This window comes from Myotis daubentonii, chromosome 3, assembly GCF_963259705.1.
Source record: "Myotis daubentonii chromosome 3, mMyoDau2.1, whole genome shotgun sequence".
Taxonomy (NCBI): Eukaryota; Metazoa; Chordata; class Mammalia; order Chiroptera; family Vespertilionidae; genus Myotis; species Myotis daubentonii.
Genome location: NC_081842.1, coordinates 190,227,465 through 190,248,864, shown reverse-complemented (window position 1 = coordinate 190,248,864; position 21,400 = coordinate 190,227,465). Strand labels below are relative to the sequence as shown.

Genomic DNA, 21,400 nt, shown 5'->3' with positions numbered 1-21,400 from the left:
CCTGGCAGAATTGTCGGAAGGCTATAGCAAGCTTCTGCCCCCACAAATGTCAGGTCTCATTCCTGGTGGTAAATTCTCTTGGGTGCATCCAGTGTGGACAATGTTCGCTTTACGATTGGGAAATTCAGGAAAGTGGATTTGAAACTGAATATGGATGAGTGAAATATCAATACCCCACTATAAATATACTATTTGTTTATAAATTGATTTAAATAAAATGCTAAAAAGACAGACTCCAGTTTTTGTTGGGTAGAATTAATAGCTAATATCTCTATCAGAAATAGAACTGTAGCTTTATTTGTAACTGTGGTTAAAGCTTGCTTTAGTGGATTCAAGGCTTTTTGGAAACCAATCCCATAATGTGTTTTTCTCTTATCAGCCCAAAGACTTTTCCTACAACTTTTCATTCACAATGAAAATAACAACAATGAATACCAAACTTTTATTTAAGAACTGTACAAAAGCAAATAAAAATTTCTACTTGGGCCCTGGCTGGTGTGGCTCAGTTGGTGGAAGTGTCATCCCATACAACAAACGGTGGCAGGTTCAATTCCTAGTCAGGGCACATACCCAGGTTGCGGGTTTAATCACCAGTCAGTATGCATACTGGAGGCAACCAATGGATATTTCTCTCTCACATTGATGTTTCTCTCTCTCTCTCTCTCTCTCTCTCTCTCTCTCTCTCTCTCTCTCTCTCTCAAATCAATAATAATAATAAACACTCTGTAATGAAGATTTTTTTTAAAGAAAGAAAAATTTTACTTGGTAATTAATTTTGTGTGTCAACTTGACTGGACTGCAGAATGCTCCAATATTGGGTCAAATATTATTCTGGGTGTTTCTGTAAGGGTATTTTTGGATGAAATTAACATTTAAATTATTATCTTGAGTAAAGCAGATTGCTCTCCCTAATATGGTGGGCCTCGCCAATCAGTTGAAGGCATAAATAGAACTAAAAAAGCTGACTCTTTCCCCAGTAAAATTCTTCCTGCCTGACAGCCTTCAGACTGGAATTATATCATAGGCCTCCTGAGTCTTGGGCCTCCAGACTCAGACAGGAACTAAACCACTGGCTCCCCAGAACCCCTCCAACCTGCTGACTATCCCTGCAGATCTTGGGACTTGCCATCCTCCATAATCACATGAGCCAATTTCTTATAATCTTTGCTTCTCTCTCTCTCTCTCACTATATACATATATATATATATATATATATATATTTCCATGAAGAACCCTGACTAATACAGGCACTACAGAGTAACAGAGTGAACTTCTGACAGAAAGATCCAGTTTTTGTGGGGTAGAACTGAGTACCTATCTGAAAACTAATAGCCAATATCTCCAAAAAGAGGCCAGATCACCTCTGTGGTATGACTTGAATGTGACTAAGCTTCTTTCTGATATCCACACAAACAATCTGATTCATTACTTTATCTTCATACCTGGTCTACCAACTTCCTTTCTGAAATCAATACTCTCTGACCTAGGAGTCCGCTACACCAAGCATGTCAAACTCGCGGCCCGGGGGCCTCATGCCTTGCTTATTTGTCCCGTGTTAGCCTTTGAGTTTGACATGCCTGTGCTACACGAATAGTCAAGTCTTCCAGTATAATGTCTTGTGGGGGAAAACTGTCTTTATTGGTGTTAAAACTGCCACTTTTTCTAGCGGGGGCCTCTTTAAATCTCAGGAGGGTATTCGAAAGGGCCAGCACAGCAACCTTATCCATCGCTGTCTCTTCAAGGCCTCACACAGCTGCCTGCTGTGTTTGAAGTTGTGTTTACCAGTTCCCTGATTTGCTCCTGAGGCTTTTCAGGGCTACAGCTACCACTCTGAAGTCCCTGTACCTGGTCATCATCACTAGGTAAATCAGCTTTGAAAACGTACGTTAGCTCTGGATATTACAAAACTATGCTGTCAACAGCATCAAGGAACTAGAAAGGGACATGTTTTACCCCCTGATCCACCCTACCCCATAGTCCAGAAGGATGAAGAAAGAGTGTGTGACCCAAACACGATTACTCTTAAAAAGCTGGCTTTGGGGGCTAAAAGCATGAACTAAAACAGAGAGAAAAGCCATTCTTGATGACATAAGTAAGAAGTCGGGGACTGGGCCCCATAACATCACAACTAAAAGCCCAAGTTCAGGATGCGATAAAATGAAGTTCTCTTGAATAGCCCCTCGCATGGAGAACCCCTGGGTCTCGGTGACACCCACTCACCATCACCCCTAGCCGCCTAGCCCTAATCTGGTTGTTCACCTGGTTTTCAAGAATTCTTCCAGGGCAATGGGAACTTCAAGTCCCCCGCAGGAAACAGGGCTTAGAAATGGGAGGAAGGTGGCACGAATAGAACCACAAAAGGGTCTGGATTTGGGGAAAGGAGATGAGCTGTTCCAGAGGCCGGTGTCGGGCCAGGAGACTGAAATCCAGAGCCCTGGGCCGGAGGGTCAGGCGCAGCCACGGAGGCACCTCCCTAAAAAGAAGGAACCTTGAGCCCCTGGAGCGCCGGGCCCAGATCGGGGGACCAGGGCCGGAGGGAAGCGTCCACCTTCAGGGCCACATCCCCGTTGGCGCGGCCTTTTCCATCTGGCTTGGGGACCACGGGTTCCTCCGATTTCTGGAGTTCCGAGCAAATGACCAGCGGAGCCGTGTTTTTCCCTCCATCGTGAAGGCACGGTTCAAAGAACGGGCGCAGGGGGCCGGAGAACGCGTGGGTGAAGGTAAAGATGTGGGACCTGTCGGTCGCGTTGTAGAAGGAGATGACGCCTGCTTCGTAGTCCAGGAAGACGCCCACGCAGCGCGGGGCCTCCTTCAGGCGGAAGGGGGTCTGCGGGGACGTGAGCGCTTCGTACTCCGCCCCGCGGCTCTGCCGCACCAGCCAGTGCCCGTTGGCGGGCGAGGCGGTGACCTTGCCCTTCCTGCTCACTGACTCGCTGCACACCCCCAGGATCCATTTGGTCTTGTCGCCCACGTACACCTCCCAGTAGTGACAGCCCGCCACGAAGGCCTCGGAGCCCAGGACGCTGACGACGAAATCGAACCTCTGGGGGGTGTCAGGCACAGGCTGCCTCCTGTCTCCGAGCTGCACCCGCCGGCGGTCCTCGGACAGGATCAGTTTGGGATGCGCGGTGTCGGGGTCCAGGGTCACGGCCACTGCAGAGGGGCACAGAGAGGAGAGGTTTGGGTAGCTTCGGAGGAAAAAAATCACCTCTGGGTCAGCAACCCCCGTCACTGGACCCATTTTAGTGTATGATTCCTTCGACCCCAGATGTACTGGAGCCAAAGAAAAGTGTCTTCCGGGCTCCTGGATCTCCTGGTCACCCTATATAATAAAAGGTCAGTGACCATAGCGACCGGAACGACCACTTGACCAGTCGCTATGAGGTGCATTGCCCACCTCGAGGCCCCTCCCCCTCGGCCTGCAGGCTCCGACTACAGCATGATGAATAGGGAACCACAGGGAACCGGGTGGGTGGCAGTGGCAGCCTGAGCGAAGCAGCCCAGGTTCTGGGGGGGGGGAGGGGGGCGCAGGAGGCTTACTCTTGCATGAATTTTCGTGCATCAGGCCTCTAGTGTGTTCAATAAAACAGGAGAAAGTTTTCCTTTGTGAAGCTGCCTTAATCCCTTAGGAAATACCGCCTTGGTCTTCGATGGTCCAGGTGAAGCTAATGTATGATAATAAACCTTGGCTCTGATGTCAGACCCAGAAGCCACACTGGACGTGGAAGTCCCAGCTCTGCCACAGGCTGGTTATGTGACCTGGGGCGTGCTATTCACCTCCAAACCTTAGTCTCTTCATCCGTACAATGGGAACAATGGCAGACCCGACGTGGTCGAGCTGCTGTGCACATTTGATGAGCTAACACATGAGGCAGTGCCTCCTTCATACACAATGTGTGATGCTCATCTTGGTAACTGAAATTGTTGCTCAAAATTATTATTTTTAAATGTTAATAGAGAGAGAAGGATTCTTCCTTAAAATTGTGGAAGGTCATGGTGGGTCTCCCTCCTTCCCCCAGTACAGAGAACAGACACTTCTTGGAGAGTTAAATCTGTGAAATGTGTGTTTTGCCCAGGTGGTGGAATAAGCCAGACTGTGAGTGTGAGAAGGACTTGGGAATTCCCAGAATGTCAACCAAGGTGACCAGGCGTGCTCTGAAGCAGCGACTCATCAGTTCCACCTGCCTGAAGGAAGAGGGATTGAACAGGAGGGGCATCAACAGACTGGAAAAGTGATAAGGACTCAAGCAGGGAAATTAACAGATCTCATTGAAACAGCAGCAGCAAAAAAAAAAAAAAAAAAAAAAAAAAAAGCAAATATTTAAGAACAAATTAAAAGATGTGCAAATCTTTTAGAATAAAACTACAAAACCTTTTGTAGTCTACAATGGGGTGGGTGGGGGCACCTGCCCAACCATTTCCCTTCTTCTCTGAGAATCTCAATCACCAACCCTCAAGAGCAAGAAGAAGGTGGCAGGTGTCTATACAGACAGAGGAGCACTGGCCATTTACCCAACTGTGGGATAAGAAGGACTGAAAGCACAGAGGAAACTACACAGGAAGAGATTCTTAAATTGGACTACATAAAAACAAGACACTCATGCATCAAACAAATAATATAAGGAAATTAAAATGCAAACGAAAAACTCAGAAAAATAATTTGTGAGGAACAGGACAGAGTTTCTACACTTTATATAGGAAGAATCCTCACAAATCAAATAGTAGCCAGAATAGGCATAAGAGCAGACAAGTCATCGAGAAGACATACAAATAACCAATAAACTTTCTAAGTCTAACTGAGCCTCCCCCCCCAAAAAAAAAATCACAAAGATTTTTTAAAATTTGATAAGCAGATAAATAGGTTTGATTAACAAACAAACAAACAAACAAAAAAGTCAGCCTGCATTCCAAAGGTACAGAGCACTGGGCTCTGAAATGTAGGCGGGTTTGCCTGGTGTAACTTACCGAAGTGCAGCCGGGCTCTTCTCCAGCCTGAAAGACATAAAAGGGATTGTAAACTCAAAGGAGACAAGGAGAACCCCCAGAGGGCAGGAGTCAGGCACCCAGAAAGTGCATCTCACCTGAGTTGGCTGCAGCTCTTTTCAACTCTACAAAAAAGAAACAAGAGGGGTGAGCTATCACTGAAAATATAGAATCAGCAGGAGAGAATTCGGTATGGAAGGACATGGGAAACTTACTCAGTTCACTCCGGAGTTTCTCTAAAGAATAAAAACAGTTTGACCAATCAGAAGGAGGGCTTCCACATTTCCATAATGCTTGGGTCCCCTCCCAACCACATTCCCACATCAGATCCTCACTAGCCATACCCTGACCATCCAGCCCCACCCCAGCGATCACCAGAGATACTGCAGAGGGCCAGCAAATTCCCAAGTAAGCCAAACCTGACTACAACTCATTGAGTAGCACATCTCACGCATCTAGGTAACTACAATGTAATATATGTAGCTATTGTGAGAGAAGAACAAAATATAAGTTCATTTAAAACTATCATTGAGCTCTGGTTGGTGTTGCTCAATGATTAGAGTGTTGGCTCCTGCACTGAAGGGTTGCAGATTCAATCACGGTCAAGGGCACGTACCTGGGTTGTGGTTTGCCCCCACCACACCCTGTGGGGGCACCTGGAAGGCAACCAGTTAATATGTCTCTCTCACATTGATGTTTCTCTCTCTCTCCCTTCTCCCTTCTTCCCTACCATTCTCTCTGAAAAGCAATGGAAAAATATCCTTGGGTGAAGATTAACAAACAAACAAAAACTATCACTGAATTTCTATTAGATTTTCTTGTGTACATTTAATCAAGGTAAAATAAAGTAGACATGTCATGTCTGAAAATTCTTTTTTTGCACTAAAGAGAGTCTCGTACATGAGATGGAGAAGCTCTGCTCCGCATGTTCAGTTTAATGAGGGCCCATCGCCTGGGATCCCACCTAAGGGAATGCCATGCCTGGTGATAAAAGGTCTTCCAAGTGGCTTCACCTACGGGAGCTACATCTCTTCCTGATTAACATTTCCCGCTTAGAGACTGGGACCTAGCGTTGGTCTGTGAGGTCCGAAAGGTTGGCGACCGCTGGACTAGGTAACTGTTGTGCAGGAAAGGGGAGCAGGGAATATTTGAGAAGAGAGGCCCTTGAGAGCCAAGAAATCTCCAACCCCATGGTTTAAAGCACCCTGACCCCTCTCTTCTGCCCCAGGAAATGAAACTGAGACACCCATCCTAAAGCAAAGATGTTGGCAGAAGGAGGTCCGTGCCACGGAGGAGCAGAACTTACTGAGGGATTTATGGAGCCTTCCTGAAAAACAGAGAAAAAGGCCTGAGTGAGCAGATGCTCTGCTTTATCCCTGAGCCCAGGGAGGTTCATCACCCCACCCCACCGTGGAAAGGATGACATGCCTCTCAGCTGCTAGTGCGTCGCCTCCCAGAGGCAGCCTGGGGAAGCCAGTGCAGCTGGTGCCACTTTCCAAAGACCAGGCTGCCCAGGCCTGGCTCCTCCTCCCTTTTCCCTTCCTTTTTATCTGGTTTCATTTCCGCTGTCTGTACGAGTGTTTCCATATGTTTGTAACCATGTGCACATGAGTGTGTGCCTTGCTGCCCTTTTATAACCTACTGTTTATAATATCTACAGCGAAGGCCTAGCACTGACTTGTGGACATGGCTTTCTCACTCTCTACAGTAATTTTCCTGAAGTCCTACGGAGAGATTCTCAGATTTGGAGATTCCAGATGGTTTGGGATGTATGTATATGCTTCACATGCTGCCGGGAGCATTGGCCCTGCCAGGGAATTGAAGTTGTAACTTTGATCCACTGCCAAGCTCTGTGCTAAGGGCTGGGCATGTGTTAGGCATTAGGCACTGGAGCAATGAAGCTGGATATGATATGGCCCCTCAGGAGCTCTTGGTTTATGTTTATATCAATGTTATTAATCTGATTAATGTTATAATTATATAATGTTCACTCTATTATTGATTGATTATATTATGTAAACATTATATTATTTATATATAATAATGATATATTATATTTCCACTATTATTAGCCTCCATTTATTGTGTCCTGTTCTCATAATGATGTAGGCACTGAAACCCCTTGACAATGTAAGGTGCGTAGAATTATTGTTCCCAGGTCTGAAGCTCAGAGGGACATGGAAATTTGCCCAGGTCATCCAGTTAGCAAGTGGCCAAGGAGACAGGCTTCAAGGCCCAATGTGTCTGACTCCTAGTCAGAGGCCTTGGCCACTGCACCATGCTGTGCCTTCCACTCCTGGAGAGAGCAGCCAGAGGGCCCCTGCTGCGTGCACCCCCACACTTTCACCCGCAGGGAGGACAGGTAAGGGCGGAGAGGAGAGGCCCAAATCATTGAATGTGTACCATTTCTGAGCCAGTGACTTGTATTCTCAGCTAGATTTTAAGGGGCATAGACTGCCTGATTTTTGTACCCTGGGTGTCGAACTTTCAACCTCAATGGCCCAGAACAAACATTCAGTTAATGAAGATGAAATGGCAATAAGGAAGAGGAGTACCAGGCACTATAATAGAAGAGTTTTTTTCAAGCTGTCTCTTTAAACCCTGAAAACAATCGGGCAAGGGGATTTTTAATCCCATTTTATAGTTGAGGAAACCAAAGGTCACAGCAGTGAAGCGACACATCCAAGGCAGACCAGTGACCTGACCAGGTGTCGCTGACTCCAGAGCCTGTGGGGCTCCCACTGTATCACACCACCTGTCTGAATGCAAATGTTGTTTGGATCCTTGAGATTCTCATACATCCCAGATAGCATATGCATAGATTCTAAATTGAATATAGACCTTCTTAGGTGACTGGTGGAAAGGCTGATAAAAGGAGCTCATGATAATTCAGACCTATGACTTTTTACCATGAGCATCCCCTCACCCACTGCCACCTACCCCTACCCCCCTCACACTGGAAAGTAAATTCCAATAATATTAATGAAGAATATGTGTGTGTATACCTGAATAATTCTATATAATAAAAGGCTAATATGCAAATTGTCCCCTCGACCGGGAGTTCCACCAGGGGGTGGGGCCGGCTGACCAACCACCTGTGGCCCCTCCCCTGGGCCAGCCCCACCCCCAATCACCCCCCCACACACCCCAAATGGGGGCAGGGCCGGCCTGCCAACCTCCTGCAGCCCCTCCCCCTGGCCAACCTGGCCCAATGGGCCCTGATCAGGGCAGGCCAGCTGGACCCTACCCGTGCACAAATTTGTACACCAAACCCCTAGTGTATGTATAATAATAAACTGTCAGCATTTATGTAGAAGGAGAAGGAATATGTTATTTGTTCCCTACCCCTTCATATAATTACCTTTTTCTTTTGCATGGTCTGAGAGAAGAGTTTCTAGAGGGAGAAAAGTAATAATAAAAAATAAAAAATGAGATTCTGTGCCATTACCTTGAAGGTCCCTGATTCTTACTGATTTTACCTGCTTTTAAACCTGTTTACCTCTATCACCATGTCACCTCCCTAATCCAGGCCCTCATCATCTCTCATCTGGATGACAGAACTAGTAGCCCAAATTGCCCCCAGTCCTGTCTTGCTCCTTCTGGCCTCTTCCCAATACTGTAGTCAGAGAAAGCTGCTCAAAGCACAATTCTGATCAAGATATCCCACTCTCTGCTTTGCCACTGCCCTGGAGAGAAAAACTAAAGTTCTCCACATGACCTCCAAGGCCTCACAGGGCCTGGCCCTGCCTAACTCTGCAGCCTGGTCCCCTATCAGCGTCCCCCTCACTTCTGCACTGTGTTTCTTTCTCTAGCTGGTCTTTCTCTGTGGATCGTTTTCTATTCCCTCTCCCCCCATGCCTCCCCCTCCTCCAGATCAAATATCACTTCCTCTGGGGACTCTTCTCCTGTCCCTGAAGCTTGGTTGGTTCCTCCTGGTCATAATCTTCGCAGCCTCCAGAACTTCCACTCGTGGCATTTGTATGGTTGTACTTTTACATTGATTTGTGCAGTTATTTAACTCATGTCGACCTCCCTGGCTGGACTGAAAGCTCCCAGATGGCAAAGACTGCCTGCTTTGACCATTGTATCCCCAGCATTTAGTATAGTCCAGGGCACTAGTAGACAATTATCAATTATTTGTTGAATGAATAAGAGCTTCCCCCATGTTAGACCTACACGACTCGCACAGAATAAGATCAAGCAATGAGTCCACAGACAAAATTCAACAAACATATTGAAAGACAAGCTATTACAAGTCAGAGTCAGCAAACACTGCCACCAAGGACAACAGATGTTGGGATTTTCTGGTATAGAATTTAGATTAGTGGACACTGGAGTCATAAAAATGAGTAAAACTGAGAAACATCCCCACCCATCCCAGGACACTTACCTACCTCCATCACCTGTTCATAGAGCAGCTTCTCTGGAAGGGGGAGAGAGAGACATCAGCTCAGCTAAGGAAGAGCTTTTTCTAACAGGCAGAGTTGTCCGGGGACAACAAGCTGCCTGGAGAGGACTTTGCTCCTTGTCCCTGCAGGTCCGTGACCATTTGAAAGGATTAGAGGGTCTTCAAACCATCAGATAGGGAAAGGGGTGTTGGATTAGGTGTCTTTCAAGGTGCCATACAACCTTGAGATCCTGTGAGATGCAATTATATTGATGAGGGTTTTATTCAATGGATAGAATTGGATTTTTTAAATTAATTAGAGGAATGGCATGATCAGTTATTTTTAATTTCTCAAAAGTTGAGAATTCACAACTCTTCCCAGGAACTTTCTGCAGTTTCTTTGATCTTCTCTGCATTGGGGGTCCCCAGAGCATTGTTCTACCAGACAATCTGCAGAGTCTCCAACCTATGGATAGCCGTCACATCTATGTCTCCTTCCCCCCAGCCTTTTCCTAGAGAAGTCACAGTCCCACTTCCTGCCACCCCGGCCCCTTTACCACTTAGTTACCTTTTGATCGTCTTTGCTTCCAGATGAGGCCAATGCCCACCATGATGAGAAGCCCCAGGACAGGCAGGACCACAGCAAGAGCCACTGCTGCGGGGGAGATCCTCCCTGGAGATGGGGCTGAAACAGAACCACCAATGACCACCCTCAGGAGTTATCTCAGCGCTTCTTCCAGGCCAAAGACCCCCACCTTATATGGGAGATGCCTCAGGCACAGCCCTACGGTCTCTGTCACCTCTAGGGAGAGACCTCCAGCCAAGACAGGTGAGGGTGTTTGCCTCTCTAAGTGCCTCAAACCCTGGATGACTCAGGGATGACTTTAAAGCGAGATGGTCATCTCTTAGGAGTGGTTTGGATGGTCCTGCCTGAAAACAATGTGTTAAACTCAGCTTCCCAATCGCAACCTCATCCTGCCCTATCATCCCGTGGGAAAGTGATCTTTGAAGAACTGGAGGTGCTTCCTCTAATCACCTGCAGCCTTCTCTGAGCACCACCTGTCTTCTGCTTCAAGTCCTCACTCTGCTGTGAAACAGCCATCAGCGACCCCTTTGCCCTGAGCTGTATCAGCGGGGGCAAAGCTACTTCTGTGGGGCTACCGCGTGGGGCTAACGCCTAGGCAGGAGAAAGGAAAGAAGAAATAGACACAAGAATAAAGCAGAGGAAGCACTATGACAAGTGGCAGAGTCTAAACTGGGCGTGAGTCCTCGCTCATCCTCCGTGGGACCCTAGGCAGGAGACGGAGCCCCTCCAAGCCTGGCTCGTCAGTCATCTGTAAAATGGGGATTACAATAACCCCAGTCCCCCTGGGTTGTGACAGATTTAAAGAGGGGAGGATGTAAAGTGCTTAGCACCGATAAGAGGCAGTGGCTGTAGGAAGAGAGGAGAGGTGAGAGAGAGAGAGAGAAAAGAAGGGCTTAGCAGATGTCAGTGCTCCTTCTGCACCTGGGACCCCAGGCCACACCCTTTCTTTCTTGGCTCTAAAACCACGCTTCTCTGCCCCACGGCTCCATGTTTCAAGGGTCTTTAAAAGGTTCGTAACCCTTTGGTGCATTAATCCTACTTCTAGGAACCCATTCTAAGAAAATAATCAGAATCAGTCCCCAAATTATGTGCAAAGTTTTTCACTGCACTGTTACAGGAAAAGTCTAAACCATTCAGATATCAAGAAATAGGGCTGCGATTAATTTTACTATGCTATACCCACACAACGAAATACTGTGCGGCCCTTTAAAATCTGTTGCAGAGAACTGCTTAAGGACATGGGCAAAAAATGGTCACGGCCTTGTAAGTGGAGGGGGAAACAACCTAGGCAGAAGAATACACATGTGTATCAATACACACTCAGAGATGCACCCATGAAAGAAATTCTAAAGAAATGCCCCACAATGTTAGCAGTGGCTCTCTCCAATTTATAAAATCAGGCTTCTTTTTCTTTTTAAAAATCTCCTATTTTTTTTTTAAGTTTTCTACAATAAACATGCTATTCTTAGTATTTAAAAAATTCTTTATAAAGTTTCCACTTGGGTAAGAGTTTTCTCTGGAGCCACCCGGAGCTTCGAGCCTGTTTTCTGCCCCAGGTTTACCTGCTATGACCATGGCTGCGGTCTTCTCTTGACCCAGGGCATCGTTGCGGACGGTGCAGGACACGCTGCCCACAGTGCTGTCCCTGACTTTGCTGGATACGGCTGTTTCGAAGAGCCCAGCGTGGTCCAGGGAAGGGGCCTGGGGCTCAGATGGAAGCACCCTGCCTTGAGGGTCTCTCCATTCGGCCCAAGGCCTTGGGAACCATCCCACCGACCTGCACACCAGCTGGATCCATCCAGCGTCGTAGCCCTTCACGTGGATGTAAGGGTCGGAGCCTAGAACTGGAAAGGAAAGCCGCTGGCACAGCCTTGGCAAGATCCCCGTCCCCGCCAGGGCGCTCTTCTGGCTCCCAAGGCCGCTCCGGGTGAGCAGGGGGCGGGCTGTTAATTGCTGTGAACGCCTGCTCTCTCTCCCCACCCCACGCTGTTCACCGCAAAGGGACGAGAGTATCTGGCTGCATGCTAGTACCTTACCCCATCCACCTCTACCAGTCACCTCCCCCCCCCCCCCCCCCCGAAAAATGACGAACCTGCCACCTGCAGGATCACGGTGCCCTCTCGACTCAGGTTTGCAATCCGGACCTGACATCGGTACGGCCCTCGGTCCTCCAGCCGCACGTGGCGGATCTCCAGCGTGACATTTCCCTCTTGCGTGTCTCTCTCCAGCGCCGTCCTCCCCTGAAATTCCGGTACCACATCTTCCTCGCGGACTTTGTCATCCCGGAACACGTGAACCACCTGGGAGCGCCCGCGGGGCAAGGACCGCAGCCACCGCACCTCGGTGAGCGTCGGGACCGACCAGAGCGAGAGTGGGCAGAGCAGCTTGGCTGTGCCCCCTAGCGGGGCCAGGTGGAACTGGCCGGAGTCCCCTGTGCAGTGAAAACAGAAAGGGACAACGCAGTCTGGGAGGGATGCGAGAGTTCAGCAGAGGATGAAGACGGAGATCACGTGGGGAAGGCTCCTAGAGAGTCTGGGGAGGGCACTGGAAAGGACTGGGGTTACAACAGAACCCCCGAAGAAAGAAGGCCGTGGTCAGATGTCCCAGGCAGGAACGAGGTCAGGAACTCCTACCTGACACGCGTATGGGCAGCTGGAGGAAGACGAGGGTGATGAGGCAGCTGGAGAGCCGGGAGCCAGAGGAACTTACGGTCTCCATCCGAACTAGGACAGACAGGCAGACACCAGAGAAGGTTCGTGAGCCTGATGTGGAAAAGCTACCACCTAGGACGCGGGGCGGAGATGGAGGCTGCATAGCAGGTGCTCTGGAACCACCTGGACCAGAATTCAAGTTCCAGCTCTGCTACTTACCTCCCCGTAACATTGTGGCTTCACTTCCTTGGAACTCTCTTCCACCATCTTTAAAAAGGGTATAAAGTTGCCTCCTTGCAGAGTTATTGTGAGCATTGAAGGAGGACAGTGCTCGGCATGAAGGCTGGCATCGTGGTTAAGTCTATAAATGCCATGAGTGAGAGCCAGGGTTGAGACACGGTGTGTGCCCTAGGAGGCACAGGGAGGAGTCTGGAAGATTGAGAATTTATATCTAGAACTAACCTGGTAAACACCAGGATAGTGACCTCTTTTTGCATTTAGGGTCCCAGGCCAAGTCTGGGAAATGCTCCAGGTCAATTTTCCACCCACAGTGGGGCCTGGAGCTCTTTCCCGCCAGCCTTCTCAGTTTGACTCTTTTTTTAAAAAAATATATTTTATTGATTTTTTACAGAGAGGAAGGGAGAGGGATCGAGAGTTAGAAACCAGATGAGAGCGAAACATCGATCAGCTGCCTCCTGCACACCCCCTACTGGGGATGTGCCCGCAACCAAGGTACATGCCCTTGACCAGAATCAAACCTGGGACCTTTCAGTACACAGGCCGATGCTCTATCCCAGTGATGGCGAACCTATGACACACGTGTCAGAGGTGACATGCGAACTCATTTCTTTGGTTGATTTTTCTTTGTTAAATGGCATTTAAATATATAAAATAAATATCAAAAATTTGTTTTACTATGGTTGCAAATATCAAAAAATTTCTAGATGTGACACGGCACCAGAGTTAAGTTAGGGTTTTTCAAAATGCTGACACGCCGAGCTCAAAAGGTTCACCATCACTGCTCTATCCACTGAGCCAAACTGGTTAGGGCTCAGTTTGACTCTTGAGAAACAACAAACCAAGGCAGTAAGGTCCTGCCATTTCATTATGAAGGCACCTATCTTACAAACTCAGGGTCTGGAGTTAGAAAGACCTGGGTTCAAGTCTCAGCTCCCCCAGGTACTAGCTCTGTGTCCCTGGAGAGTTGTACAACATCTGTGGATCTCCAGGTCTTAATCTATAAAGGAGGAACCTTCTTCACAGGGACTGTGAGGGTTAAAAGAGGGTTCAAAGGCATGTGAAGAACTCGCCACAGAGAACAACCAAGATGGCAGCAAAGGTAAACACCTGAACTTGCTGCCGCGCAGACCCCGGGACCTCACTGAGGCAGAGCAGACTGGCAGCCATTGAGGTTTGCTCTGCCCTGGTGATTCCCTGAGACACCCCCCCACCCAATTTACAACCTCACCCAAGTTGTGTGCAGAGGCTTTTGCATATGAATGGCCTGGCCTTTCTCTGCCTAAAAACCTGGGCAGACTCAGTGAGCGCCAAAGCCCCACTGAAGCAAGTCCTGCCCCATAAGGGTGTCTCCAGCACAGAAGTTCTCCCACTGTAGACACAACTGGTCCTCACAGCCAATTGGTCTGGAGGTCAATTCCATCCAGTGATACCAACAGCAATCAAGGCTTAACTACAACAAGACTGTGCACACAGCCCACAAAGGGGTGCACCAAGAGTGTACACCTCAGGTTATTAGGGAGGCTGAGCCACTGGGCCCTATAGGACACCTAGCACACAGAGCCACTCTATCAACACAGGAAAGCAGCCAAAATGTGGAGACAAAGAAACAGGTCACAAATGAAAGAAATGGAGGAAAGCAAACTACTAGATATAGAGTTCAAAACCACAGTTATAAGGTTACTGAAGAATCTTCTAGAAACCTCCGAGAAATATAGTGAGACCCTCAAGGATATGAAAAAGGACCAATTAGAAATTAAGCATACACTGACTGAAATAAAGAATAATATACAGAGATCCAACAATAGACTAGAGGATCCCAAGAATCAAGTCAAAGATTTGAAATACGAGGAAGCAAAAAACACCCAACTGGAAAAGCAAAAGGAAAAAAGAATAGAAAAATATGAAGATAGTGTAAGGAGCCTCTGGGATAACTTCAAGCGTACCAACATCCGAATTATACGGGTGCCAGAAGAAGAGAGAGAGCAAGATATTGAAAACCTATTTGAAGAAATGATGACAGAAAACTTCCCCTACCTGGTGAAAGAAATAGACTTACAAGTCCAGGAAGCGCAGAGAACCCCAAACAAAAGGAATCCAAAGAGGACCACACCAAGACACATCATAACTAAAATGCCAAGGGCAAAAGACAAAGAGAGAATCTTAAAAGCAGCAAGAGAAAAACAGTCAGTTACCTATAAGGGAGTACCCATATGACTGTCAGCTGATTTCTCAATAGAAACTATGCAGGCCAGAAGGGAGTGGCAAGAAATTTTCAAAGTGATGAATAGCAAGAACCTACAACCAAGATTACTCTACCCAGCAAAGCTATCATTTAGAATTGAAGGTCAGATAAAGAGCTTCACGGATAAGAAAAAGCTAAAGGAGTTCATCACCACCAAACCAGTATTATATGAAATGCTGAAAGGTATTCTTTAAGAAGAGGAAGAAGAAGAAAAAGGTAAAGATAAAAATTATTAACAACAAAGTGACAACAAATACATATCTATCAATAAGTGAATCTAAAAATCAAGTAAATAAAAAAATCTGACGAACAGAATAAACTGGTGAATAGAATAGAATCAGGGGCATAGAAAGGGAGTGGACTGACAATTCTCGGGGGGAAAGAGGTGTGGGGGGTGCGGGAAGAGACTGGACAAAAATCGTACACCTATGGACGAGGACAGTGGGGCGGGTAAGGGCAGGGGGTGGGGTGGGAACCGGGTGGAGGGGAGCTATGGGAGGAAAAAGAGGAACTGTAATAATCTGAACGATAAAGATTTATTTTAAAAAAAAAGAAGAAGAAGAAGAAGAATTTGCCACAGCCCAGCTGGTGAGGCTTAGTGGTTGAGCATTGATTGACCCATGAACCAAGAGGTCCTTGGTTCGATTCCCGATCAGGGTACATGACCAGGTTGCAGGCTCGATCCCCTGTAGGGGGCGAGCAGAAGGCAGCTAATCGATGATTTTCATCAATATTTCTATCTCTCTATCCCTCTCCTTCCTTTCTCTCTAAAAAAAATCCATAAAAACATATTTAAAAAGAAAAAAGAACTTGCCACAAATGCCTGGCCGAACAAGTGCCCAATAAATGTGCTGTTATCCACAGGAGGGGTGGGCACTGAGTGCATTAACCACAGGGAAACCCTAAAGGACTCCTTACTCTAAAAGTCTTTCCCACTACCTTGACTGCCTGAAATTCCTATAGCAGGAAACAAATCTTCCATGCCACCATTGGGGAAGAAGTATAATAAAATACTTCAGGAAGAGATCATCTCTTACATTCTCTCCAAGACTTCAAATCCTTTCTGAAGAGGAGGGGCTTGGTGAAAGTTATCAGGCCAGATCCCTAAAGGACAAAGATGGGGCTTGGAGGAGGTGGGGCTGTCAAAGAGAGGTTGGGACATGAAGTGACTTAAGCTTTGAACACATTTCCAATTCTTTTTTTCTTGTGGCAAAGAGCACACTGGTTTAGGGATGTTTTGTTTTTATTTTACTTTTTTAAAATATGTTTTTATTGATTTTAGAAAGAGAGAAAGGGAGAGGGATAGAGAGAGAAAAACACATCCATCAGCTGCCTCCTGCACACCCCCTACTAGGGATCCAGCCCACAACTCGGGCGTGGGGGGGGGGGGGGGCGTGGTATCATAGGTTGAAACTCAACCACTGAACCACTGGCTTTTTTATTTTTATTTTTTAAATTTTTTTTCCCATTGGGCTTTTTTTATTTTTTAATCCTCTCCTGAGGATATTTTTTCCATTGATTTTTTTAAAGAGAGAGAAAAGAGGGAGGAAGAGGAGGGAGAGAGAAAAAAAACAACAACATTGACAGGAGCCTGGGATGAACCTGCAACCTAGGTACGTGCCCTTGGCCAGGAACCGAACCCTTTGGTCTTAGGGCCGATGCTCTAACCATTGAACAAACCAGCCAGGTTTTTAAAAAAAACATGTTTTTGTTTTTAATCATGATTCACACAGCATACTTCTCTACTCCCCCAGTGTTGCAAATGGCCACATACTACTAGGACACAGTGAGGTTAGGATTATAGTTAGGATATATTTTTTTGCTTCAATCCCACTCATTTTCCTGCAGGTTGCCAGCTACTCAGAAACTGAACAGGAGAAGTTAGGTAAATGAGAAAAGCTCTCTACCTTATCAATTATTGTTGATGGTAGAAGTAGGCAGGGCCCAGGATCCCCTGGAGTTACCCCAATGCCCAACACCCTCAATTAAAAGGTGCTTTTGAAACACACCCTGAGTAGACATGCCCAGAGTAGCACAGAGCTCCAAACTGAACTGGGGCTGCCTGAAATCAAATAAGAGGAGCCCTCCCCCCCACCATGGCCCCATCTTCCTAAATTCGGATTGCTTATTGTGATTAAGAGGTCAGCCTGGGGCCAAGCCCCGGCCCTGCCATTGCCAGCTGTGTGACCTTAGACAGTCTAGGCTACTCCTCCACGTCTTCTCTCATTCACACATGAAATGGAGTTAATGATAGTAGCTACTTCGTAGATAGGACTCATAGAAAATACATGTGAAATGATTTGCACCAGATTCTAAGAATAAAAAGGCAAATGAAGTCTTTCCATCAGATTGTCACTCTGTGTGACAAGGGCAACCGAGGTGGTTTCAGCCAGGGAGTCTCCCTGAAGCACGTCATCAAGTCACTGTTAAGCAGCCATAGAGGCAAACCAACCCGGGAGAGGATGACACCAGAAATGGACTTTACTCTCTGTCATCAGAGAAATGCAGACTAAGACCACAGTTAGATATGACTTTGTCTTCCCTGAAATTATCAAATATTAGAAAAAATAATACCCCGAGTTATTACACATGTGGGAAAATGACTCGCTTGCCCAGTGCAAATCAACTTTCCCAGGGTAATTTAGCAATAAGTATCAAATGATTTATAAATTTGCAAAAGTTTTAATCCAGTCATTTTACTTCCAGAAAAGAATTCTATGGAAATAAATAAGGATGTGCATAAGGGTTTGATGGTGAGGATGCTCATCACAAAGCTTCTTGTGAAAAGGAAAAATTAAAAACAACCTAAAAGTTCATTAAAATGGGAATGATTAACTAATAGCTGCACATTCTTGCAATGAAATACTACACAGCATTTCATACACACATGCTAAAACCATCTTTCAGAGCATTTGGGCCCTAGCTGGTTTTGCTCAGTGGACAGAGCATCAGTCTGCGGACTGAAGGGTCCTGGGTTCGATTCCCATTAAGGGTACATGCCTGGGTTGCGGGCTCGATTCTCAGTAGGGGGTGTGCAGGAAGCAGCCGATCAATGATTCTCTCTCATCATTGATGTTTCTATCTCTCCCTCTCTGAAATCAATTTAAAAAAAAAATATATATATATATATATATATATATATATATGCATTTGGGAAGTTTTCATTGTAACCCAAATAGTAACTTGAAAAAGCTATGGATAGTATGATACAATTTAGGGAGAAGATGCTTAGCAAAAAGGCAAGAATGTAGATAGTAAACAGTGGTTACTTCTACGGGTGAGGAAAAGCATTACAGCAGAAGTCCCCTTAATAACTCCAAGCAACTTCAGAAGACCCTGCAAATCCACAAATGATCAGTCTGAAAGCACACAGCACAGGGCCTGGCTAATAGTAAGGACTAAATTAATGATAGCTATAATACCAATGATGATGACAATAATACTTGAATGAGAGTCTTTAGACAAAACTCACCCAGGCTCCTTCTCACTCTTCCCCTTTTGTGCTTCCCATTTCCCATTGCCTCATTTCGTCCTTTAAAATGTCTTGTGCCTGGCCAGCATGGCTCAGTGGTTGAGCATCGACCTATGAACCAGGAGGTCACGGTCCGATTTCCAGTCAAGGCACATGCCCAGGTTGTGGGCTCGATCCCCAGTATGGGCATGCAGGAGGCAGATGATCAGTGATTGTCTCATCATTGATGTTTCTATCTCTCCCTCTCCTTTCCTCTCTGAAATCAATAAAAGTATGTATATATTTATATTTTAAAATGTTCTCGGGAGTAAGGAGAAAGGGGATAGTTTATCCAACGAACCTGAAGATCCTGAGAAAGTTAAAGGACTAAAGAGAATGAAGAAGGGGAAAGGGAGGAGCACTCACCACCTTTGGAATCAAGGGCCCTTTGTGCGGCAGAGCTGGAGTCTCCAAGCTGCGGAGCCTCCCTCCATCCATCCGGGGAGATCAGGCATCAGGCAGAGGGGTCAGGAAGGGCTCTGGAGGTGGGCCTGGGGAAAGCTCTCCTTTCATTCTAATGCCCACAGCCCTCACCCAGGGGCTCCCTCGTCTGTCCCACAGACTCCCTTCTAGCTGGCCCTACACACCACAAGCTCCGCCCTGCCTGTCTGCCCCTGATAAGGGAACAGAGCAAAGAGTGGCCTCCCTAAAAAAGTGAGGGAAACTCCAAATGCCACCGGGTGTCAGGGACCTTTGGCCCTCACACCCTTCCCCTCCCCAGCTAACTGCATAGCGATTCCTTTTCATAAGTTTTGACCCTAAAGCACCCTTTCTGAAAAGCTTGCTCCCACTTACTTTCCAAATCTGAGTAAAATTGAAGGTCGGTTTCAAAGACATCTACCAATTAGCCACCTTCTTGAACTCACTACCTTTATCTCCAGCTGCACCCAACACGTGCTTCCTGACAAGCAAACGTGCTTACTGTCTACCAACCTGCGATAAACCCTTTCCTGCCTGTCTCGACAGCTTTCATAATATCCGTAACTGTATATTCATAACATCCACAATTGTATCCTTAACAATGAATTAAAAAACAAAACAAACAAATGAAACGAAAACAGACTCATAGAAATAGAGACCAACAGCATGGTTACCAAAAGGGATGGTGTGGAGGGATGGACGAAAAAGGTGAAGGGGAATATAGTCAATAATATTGTGATAAGTGCACACGTGACAAATGATTACTAGAATTAGTAGGGTGATCACATGGTAAGGTATAAAAATGTCACATCACTATATAGTACACCTGAAAGTAATATAAACAATATAAAATTGTGTACAAACTATACTTAAATAAAATAATAAATTTTAAAAATGGTTCTTTCTGGAAAGGGCAATGAGATTGATGGGAGGGGAGAGAGAGGAGAGAAACTTTCATCTTTACTCTTCATGGTTTTTACAAGAAGCACATATCACATAATATTTCAATAATAAAATATATGTGGGGGAACCCCAAAGCATTATATACTTTTACTTGTTTTTCAACCTTATAAAAATGGAGCACATTACACCTAATTCTCTGTAATTTCCTTTTTTCAGTCAACATTCATTTCTGAGCCTAGCTGACACCTGTGGTGGCCCAAACCATGTCCCTCAACCCACTCGATTCCGGGGTAACTGAAACTTGCCCACAAGCTGCCAGCATGCCACCCCGAGGCCACAGCAGTTCTTTGCTCATCTCACTCGGGCTCTCTACAAAACTTGGGAAGGCTGTTTGACCTGTGTGCAGCTCAGGAGTTCAGGAAAGTTAATACCTCAGGGGGTCAACCTGCTGGGACAGGAGATAGAGGAAAGCACTCCAGCCTCGCACCTCAGAGGGACAGTTCTGAGCTGTATTCTTCACGACTCTGAGTTCCCATGGGAATGAGCACAGTAGCCCACAGTCATCAGTAGCTCAGTAATGTACATGTTATTGGTTTTTCTTCCTTTTCTTCTCACCATTTCTGATTCCTGGGATCACTTCCTAAATATGGAAAGATTTGTCTCAAACACTCTGCTATGGGTGGAGTGCAAATTAAGACACTGAAATTCATCCAGACTCATTCACAGAGCTTCACTACATTCATTCACCATTCACCGCTGTGTGGTAGAACATTGCCTGGATATACCAACAGATTGTCCATTCCCTCCAGTACATCCATTCACCGCTGTGTGGTAGACCAATGCATGAATATATCAACAGATTGTCCATTCCCTTGATGATAAAAATGTGGTTGTTTCTGGTCTTTTGCTTTTACAAACAGTGCTGCTTTGAACATTCTTGATCCATGTTCCATGGTTCACATGTGCAAGAATTTCTCTGGGAGAAATGATGAGAGAGAATCATTGATTGGCTGCCTCCTGCATTCCCCACACTGGGGATTGAGCCCAAAACCCAGGCATGTGCCCTGACCAGGAATCAAACCCTGACCTCCTGGTTCATAGGTCGACCCTCAACCACTGAGCTACACCAGCCTGGCTATGCTCTTTTTTAAATCTGATTTAAAAAGGCACTTAAGGTTTACCCTCTTAATCATTTTTATAGTCACACTGTTGTGCAACAGATCTCTAGGACTTTTTCATCTTGCAAAACTCCCTATCCATTGAACATCTTCCTTTTCCCCCCTCTCCCAGCCCCTGGCAATCACCATTCTACTTTCTAGCAGTTTAACTATTTTAGATATCTCATATAAATAGAATCAGGCGGTCTTTGTCTATTTGTGAGGTTGTGCTCATTTTTAAGGCTTTAGGTATGTAGCACTAAACTGATTTCCAACAAGTTGTGACAATTTACACTTTGAAATTGTGTGTCTAGACCACA

The 21,400-nt window shown here is 46.2% G+C and overlaps 1 protein-coding gene across 1 annotated transcript; it reads right to left on the bottom strand.

Moving 5' to 3' along the window:
* Window positions 1-675: 675 nt before the first annotated feature.
* On the bottom strand, window positions 676-19,686 carry ERMAP (erythroblast membrane associated protein (Scianna blood group)). Its single transcript, XM_059689818.1, has 12 exons — window positions 18,967-19,686; window positions 12,590-12,679; window positions 12,049-12,387; window positions 11,519-11,800; window positions 9,939-10,055; window positions 9,374-9,406; window positions 8,345-8,377; window positions 6,290-6,310; window positions 5,199-5,219; window positions 5,082-5,108; window positions 4,966-4,992; window positions 676-3,153 (listed from the first exon to the last, which is right to left on the bottom strand). The coding sequence occupies exons 2-12, from the start codon at window positions 12,672-12,674 to the stop codon at window positions 2,474-2,476; spliced, it is 1,665 nt and encodes a 554-aa protein (XP_059545801.1). The 5' UTR covers window positions 12,675-12,679; window positions 18,967-19,686; the 3' UTR covers window positions 676-2,473.
* Window positions 19,687-21,400: the final 1,714 nt, after the last annotated feature.